This window comes from Priapulus caudatus, unplaced genomic scaffold, assembly GCF_000485595.1.
Source record: "Priapulus caudatus unplaced genomic scaffold, Priapulus_caudatus-5.0.1 Scaffold1019, whole genome shotgun sequence".
NCBI classification, from domain to species: Eukaryota; Metazoa; Priapulida; class Priapulimorpha; order Priapulimorphida; family Priapulidae; genus Priapulus; species Priapulus caudatus.
In genome coordinates this window covers 50,541-57,954 of record NW_014578080.1, presented here as the reverse complement: position 1 = coordinate 57,954, position 7,414 = coordinate 50,541, and the positions used below count along the sequence as shown (strand labels likewise).

The 7,414-nt window shown below is 45.9% G+C and overlaps 1 protein-coding gene and 1 long non-coding RNA gene across 2 annotated transcripts in view; both read left to right on the top strand.

Annotated features, from left to right (window-relative positions):
* The window catches only part of LOC106814991, a 19,507-nt gene that overhangs the window by 1,237 nt on the left and 10,856 nt on the right, over positions 1-7,414 (top strand). Inside the window, exons 3-6 of the mRNA XM_014819391.1 lie at positions 4,584-4,767; positions 5,246-5,428; positions 5,901-6,092; positions 6,728-6,913. Coding sequence (XP_014674877.1) covers positions 5,267-5,428; positions 5,901-6,092; positions 6,728-6,913 — 540 coding nt within the window. The 5' untranslated portion in view covers positions 4,584-4,767; positions 5,246-5,266. The remainder of the gene's footprint in view (positions 1-4,583; positions 4,768-5,245; positions 5,429-5,900; positions 6,093-6,727; positions 6,914-7,414) is intronic.
* On the top strand, positions 193-1,587 carry LOC106814995. The gene is made up of 3 exons (XR_001394686.1): positions 193-575; positions 1,020-1,223; positions 1,424-1,587. It is a non-coding gene; the product is annotated as an uncharacterized LOC106814995 (long non-coding RNA).

Below are 7,414 nucleotides of genomic sequence, written 5' to 3'. Positions count from 1 at the left end.
ACCATATTTTAAAAAGTTTTTAGGGTGATTAGAGGCAGAAATACGGCCAAATATGTATTTTATGGCGGCCATTTTGAAAATCCAAAATGGCGGCCATACCGGTATCTCCGCAAATGTAAACATTGTTTTTCGAATTCCTCATGTTATATAACCTTTCCAAAAATGCATAGATTTGCTAATCTACCATGATTCTGAACGAAATTTAATTTATTGACATAGTGAACCTGACTAATATGTGATTTTGCACAATTTTTTTGTCAATGAACTGCGTTCCCTTGTTCGAACACGGCCACACCAGAATTCCTTTTGAAACACCAACTAACAATTGATAATGGAAAAAGATGAAACAACAATAACAACAACAACGTAGCCCAGCAGACGTACCAAATTTTCCGTAACTATGACGTCGATCGTGACCGGCTGCTGCGTGGCATCTTTTAGAAGGGTGAGCAGGAGGAGAGCATATTTGGCTTCATCGAGCACGTGTTTGTGCACGCTCACCCGAGCAGCGGACTCGCGCAGTCTCTCGCCTCGCCGAGCGAAAGCTTCTACTCGCCATCCGAGGGATTGCTCAGGTACGATGCTGCTGCTGATGATGTACTGAACATGTCTACACATTTATCTACATGATCTATACCTCTGACTGTATTTATATATCTTTTATATTTTCATTTATATTCATATCTATAGATATATTACTATCTGTATTTGTGTGTATATCTATATTGCTATCTGTGTCTATATCTATATCTATATGTAATTATATGCTGATATTTACTGTGCACCGATAACCCGAGTTATACACCCATAGCATATCATACATAGAGTGCACTTCCTCAATCATTTAACAAATCATTTATATCTGATAACATATCATTATTATGACACCTCAATTATCACATCAGTCAATCTGCGATCACGCCAACTCGTGCGATCTTCATTGCTCCTAGTGTCCCATGGTGGCAACGGCGACGTGCGAAGGTCTCTGCGCGGCATGACGCTTCTTGTTTCGTTTGCAGCGTGAGCGTGAAGCCGGGGGCGTCGGGCGGGCAGCAGCTCGCGGGGCAGGTGGAGCAGCAGCTGCTGCGGGAGACGAGCGCGACGCTGGCCGCGTTCCTCAAGACGTGCAGCGTGCGTCGATGCGTGCGCTCCCTGCCCGTGCTCACACGCCTCGTCGGTACCTACTCTGCCCGCCAGAGTGAGTGCAGGGCACTGTTCGACGGGTGAGTGGCGGAGAGAGGGGGGGGGGGTCGGACGTCGTATATTTACACACTTGCATTTGGTTCATTTATTTTTTGCGTTGTTTATTGTATTTTCTTCGATTATCATTTATGATTTTTTATTATTATTTGTTATGAATAATGTTGATTAATTTGATTAATCATGTTGATGGTTTTTCAGAATGATCGATTTATTCTTGCAGCATTGTTGCGATCGTGTCCATGGTTGGCCCATGCCTAATCACCATCAGCAGCAGCAGCAGCAGCAGTAGCAGCAGCAAAAGCAGCAGCAATAGCAGCCAGGGGCCAGAAAGCATCAGGCAACATTGTACGATGGCCCTCACTGAGATGGCACGTCTTATCAGACAGACGGTACGTGCACATGCAGTCATCGCACGTGGGTTAGTTGCTTCTCTAGGCACGACTGCGGTGTGGATGGAAGGTGTACTAATGCAGTAATGGATGTAGCGTCGTTAGTCACTTCCCTAGCTGGAAATTTTGTCAAGTTAGAAGAAGTATCCAGAAAAAGTTAAGACTAATCATGTTAAGGCTCCTGAATCTAAAATTGAAAACATTTACGTTATTATATTCACAAAATTGAGTTTTGTGAGACAGAATTGAGTTTTGTTAGACAAAATTGAGCCCTGTCCTGCAAGGCGCCCCGTAATATCAAGAGTAGATAATAACACATTTATTATCTACTCTTGATATATATATATATATATATATATATGTGCATGATTTCATAATATTATGCAATTGTATCTTTTTCTTCTAATTTAGATGTTTTTATGTTACAAATAATATATATATTTATATATAATAGTATAGCAATAATTAACTGGTCTACTTCCTTATCGTGTTTGTTGCATACATACAACGCATAACCAACAACTAGCCGATCCTATTTGCTTATATGCTGTGTATGTCATAGATGCATCGCACAATAGGCTAGACCTTTTCAACTTTTGTATACTATGACTGTAGCATAGCTGCTGGACAGCACATAGCCGTAGCTCGCAGACCTATAATTGTTAGTGCATTAGGCTAGTGAATACGTGGATAATAATACATAACGTCAAGAGCTAGTAATATAGCTTCACATATAGCTTTATAGTATTATTAGCTCTTCGTAAATTGGATATGCGTAGATAGATAGACCGTAAGACCGTTTCATCTGTTCGTGGCCTTGTTTTTACGAAATGGTATGTTGTGCGTTTGGCATTCACAGGAAGCCTCCCCCTCGGCTGCGTCAGCTTGACAGGTACCTCTCTGATCACTGTTGTCCTACGTGCTCGGCATGCCGCTGCTTGCAATCTGTTGTTGTTTTGTACGATGCTGCGTCACCGCACGCGAGGCGACTGGCTTGTACAATTGTCTCCCTCGCGTCGCGACGCTTTTACAGAATGCGCAGCGTGGTCAGGCGGTGGGCAGTCCGTCCACAACGTGCACGAGTACATTGACCTCTGTGCTGGGAGTCTGGTCCACACATTAACCTCTGTGTTAATGGCCCATGGTCAATGTGTTGACCTCTGTGTCAATGGTTCATATTCAAAGTGTTGGCCTCTGTGTTGATTGTCTATGTTCATTGTGTTGGCCTTTGTATTAGTGGCCCACGGTCAATGTGTTGACCTTGGTGTTGCTGACCTGTCCTTGACATTAACACCTGTGACGGTTGCCCCTTGACGACGGCACACTAACCGATGCGATGACAATGGCCATAAAATGGGCATCTTGACCGCTGCATTGAGGGGCTGCAAGCTGCCATCCTGCCATCAAAGCGTTAACAGTTAACGAAGCATTAATTAATTTATTGATTTAAATTTCAATTAATTGTAATTAGCCATGCTCGGGCTCACGACCAGCCAGTGAGTGGCATGACTGTGATCGTGCCGACTCAAACCAACGCATGACGAAGATTTGCTTTCGCCAGCATCGCTGCGATGTGACAGCTACACTTTCTTTTATGTTGCTTAGCCATCCCGCGTTCTGTACCCACGCCAGGCATCATTGTAGGAATTTAGTTGTGTAGGCAATGCAGTTATGATTATTATGCAACCTCTAGCATTTATGTGTAAGTGGTTGCAGTGCATTCGGCTAGAGCAACGAGTGCACTGGAGAAAGTGCTGTCAGCTCGAACCAGGGAAGACATAAGAGCTCAGCAGTAGATGTTTGACTCGTTTGTCTGCTTACGGAGCAATGTGAACCACTAAAATCACACAAACGTTTTCAAGCAATAGTGTACGTGTAGTTGTGGTGAAATGAAACGAAATGAAATTTGAATCAAAGTTACACCCCTTTCTTTTTAGAAGTGCAGACACACCCCTCCAAAATTTATAACCCTTGGAGAGCCCCTGCTGCAATTATGCTATCTATCTTCAACCGAAGCAGCCTGCCCAAACTTTCACATATCCACCTTCTCAGCACAGGATTCACAGAGAGTAAATGTCTCTATCTAATGACACAAATGAACACGTCACAACCTTTTTCACCCTTGAGCTCTTGAACTCTTTTTCAGTATTACTATCAGTTATGCTCATAGGGTCTGTCCCCCAGGGTACTGCCGGAACGTACCCTGGGTACGGGTACCGGAACGTACGGTATACCGGAACGTACCCTGGTAACTATCTGATATGGTTAGGGTTAGGGTTAGGGAGTAGGCGTAGGCGACTCCCTAGACTCATTAGTGGAGTAGGCGAGGTACGGTCCGGCATATTAGATAGTACCAGGGTACGTTCCGATATATCGAACCGTACCCAGGGTACGTTCCAGCAGTACCCTGGGGGACATAGACCTTCTCAGTATAACTATCAGTTATAGTAATGTTGGTATTAGCATTCGCATACTACATCTAACTATATGATAAGTTATAAGTCCCTAACTCTTCATACCTACACGGAATGGAATATATTTGGGTAATACGTGTGTACATGGTATATGTGTGTGCATGAGCGTATGCGTGCGTGTGTGTGTGTGTGATGTGTGTATGCGTGAGCGTGCGTTTGTACGTGCATGTGTGCGTATGATGTGCGTGTATGTGCGTGCACGTAATATACATGTTTTCGTTTGGATTTATTCTCGGAAATTTTTGTAAATTATCAACTTTTGAGTCGTTCTACAGACAGCCAGTCTGTTGTACTGTCTGTCAAAATCAACGTGAATCTACCTCTTCAGTTTCCTCTACACATCTATTTTGTGCAAATAGCCAGTTTATTATACCGCCAACATTATATATACACATAGCTAAACGTTTCAGTTGGTTTTGTTTAATTCTGCGATCATGAACGGTAACCACGAGGTAGTCGTTGCTGATGTTACTCGTTACTCTGACTCTCACGGTGACCGGTTGTCGCTTGCTTACAGAGCTGCGAGTGTAGATTACTTCAACGTGGGTCAGGGAGGCCTGTACAAACACCGCTCGCTGAAGGTTCTAGGTCGCACGTCCTCGACGCGAGGCGGCACGACCCGACATCGCCACATCTCTTCGCCGCGAACAAAGTCCCTGTTGGAACTGACCAAGGACTTTGAGAATAATCCCGAGAATAAGGTATCTAAGGGAAGGGATCTTGCATCGTGTCATTTGTTTTTCTAAGGAAAGAGCGTGTCGCACACGTTGCCCGCTGCCAGCAGTGCTGCCAGCCACGTCGCCTCGTTGCGTCTTTTCGTGTCGCAGAGCGGTCGTGTCATGTTTCAAGTGGGGGAAAAAATTCGCAATTCTTGCTTGAGTAATCTTTTGCTGCGGGCTTAACATAATGCTTTGATGCTTTGATGCTTTGCTTGCTTCGATTTTTTCCGAGGAAAAAATCAATTCTTGTATGAGTAATCTTTTGCTGCAGGCTTAACATAATGCTTTGCTTGCTTCGATTTTTTCCGAGAAAAAAATCACAATTGTTGTATGAGTAATCATTCGCTGCGTGCCTAGCATGCTTGCACACGCAATTGAATTGCGATTAATTTACCACGCATTGTCGTGTACATACATAATCGCTACAATTCCTTAACCACGTGTTATCATGTCGTCACAGAGCACGTGCGCGGCCGACTACATGTCCCTGTACAAGCTGGAGCCGATGCAGATCGCTCCCGTGTCCGCCTGGATGACGGCCTTCGAACTGCAGGACATGTATGCGATCCTGCAGCAGCTGCTGCATCAGACGATCGAGTGCCTCGGCGACCCACGCTGGGAGCTGCGTCGCATGGGCCACCAGGTGAGTGCAGACAGATTCGCAGCGGCGACGGGTGAAATTGAAAGGCATCGGCATAGCATGGGTGTACATGAAAGATAGGAATTGATCGTGAAAGGCATGAGTGAAAATTATAAGTGGGGGTGAACGAACGTGAAAAGCACGGGTAAAAGGGATGGGCGCGGATGATAGTGAAAGATGAAAATTAACGGTGGGGTGAAAGTGAAAAGCAAGGGTATACGTGAAAGGCAGTGGTGAACGTGAAAAACAGGGGTGAAAGTGAAAGACGGGGGTGAAAGGCACAGGTACAATCGACATGAGTGAAGGTGAAAGCTACCGGTGAACGGTAAAAGCTATTAAATGAAAGGCATTAAAAAGGTGGTGTAAATCAGGTTATCTTACGCGACGAATTGTTGGCCCGGCATCGAATTAAAACCTACGCACCGGCTGCTGCACCATGCTGCCCTCTACAGCGTCCCGCTCCCGTCCGTTGCAGCTGTTGCCGAGCGTTGCCGAGGTGATCCGACTCTACGACGTCGGCATCCTGCAGGAGCTCTGGTGCCGGCATCTGACGCGAGCGAAGAAGCTGCTCTGCTACGGAGCGGGGCTTACGCTCAAGCACAGCCTCTGCCACGCTGCCAAACTCATCCCCATCATCACCGGCGACGCCGCGAAACACTCCTACCAGGTAACCGTGGTGATGCACGAAAACGGCAGGTAACCGTGGCAATGCGTCGAAACACTTGCCCCAGGTAGCCGCGCCGACGCGGCGAAACACTCCTACTAGATAACCGTGGTGATGCACGAAAACAGCAGGTAACCTTGGCGATGCGTCGAAACACTCGCACTAGGTAGCCGCGGTGACGCGGCGAAACACTCCTACCAGGTAACCGTGGTGACGCGTCGAAAACACAGCCGGTAACCGCGGCGATGCATCGAAACACTCGTACTAGGTAACCACGGCGACGCGTCGAAACACTCGTACCAGGTAACCATGGTGATGCGCGAAAACACAGCAGGTAACCGTGGCGACGCGTCAAAACACTCCTATCGGGTAACCACGGCGATGCACAAAAACACTCACACCAGATAACCGTGGTGATGCGTCTAAGCACTACTACATGGTAACCGTGGCGACATGCAGAAACACTCCTACTAGGTAACCACAGGAATGTGCCAAAATAGTATTTACCAGCAGCGACTTTCCCGTCAGTAATCATTGCTACGTAACCTTCACGCAGGATGCGGGCGTGTTGAAAAAGACGCGGCTTTACCGGTAGCGAGAATTGCGTCAGTAATCACTGCTACGTAACCTTCACGCAGGACATGGACGTGTTCAGGAAGTCGGGTGAGGTGTTAGTGAAGATGCTGGCCGGTGGCGTGGCGCTGTGGGCCGACCAGCTGCACCGCGCGCTTGACCGCCGAGCCTGCGACAAGCTGTCACTCATCGCCATAGAAACCATCATGCTCATACACTGCCACTTCAGGAAGGCCATCGATGACGTGAAGGTATGGCACGTGACTTCCTCGCGCGGCGCGTCTCGCTCGATATTAGTGATTTATCGATTTATTGCATGATTGGTTGGCTAATTTGGTTTGATTGGTCGATATCTTGGCACAGTTCTATTCGGGAATGATTGATTAATTGGTTGATTGATTGACTGGTTTTATTTTATTGATAGATTGTTTGGTTGTGGTATAGTTCTGTTTTGGGGAATTTTTCACCAAGGGAGTTATCACGTTATGATATTGGTTTTCTAACCACACTGTGAAGCACTAATTTTGAAATGACAACAGAAATCGTAATATTTCACAGATTTCGGGAAAGACTATATATAGTCAGGTTCACTATGTTTTTTCGTTCAGAATTATGGTAGATTAGCAAACCTATACATTTTTGGAAAGGTCATAGCATGAGGAATCCGAAAAACAATGTTTACATTTGCGGAGATCCCGGTATGGCCGCAATTTTGGATTTTCAAAATGGCCGCCATAAAATACATATTTGGC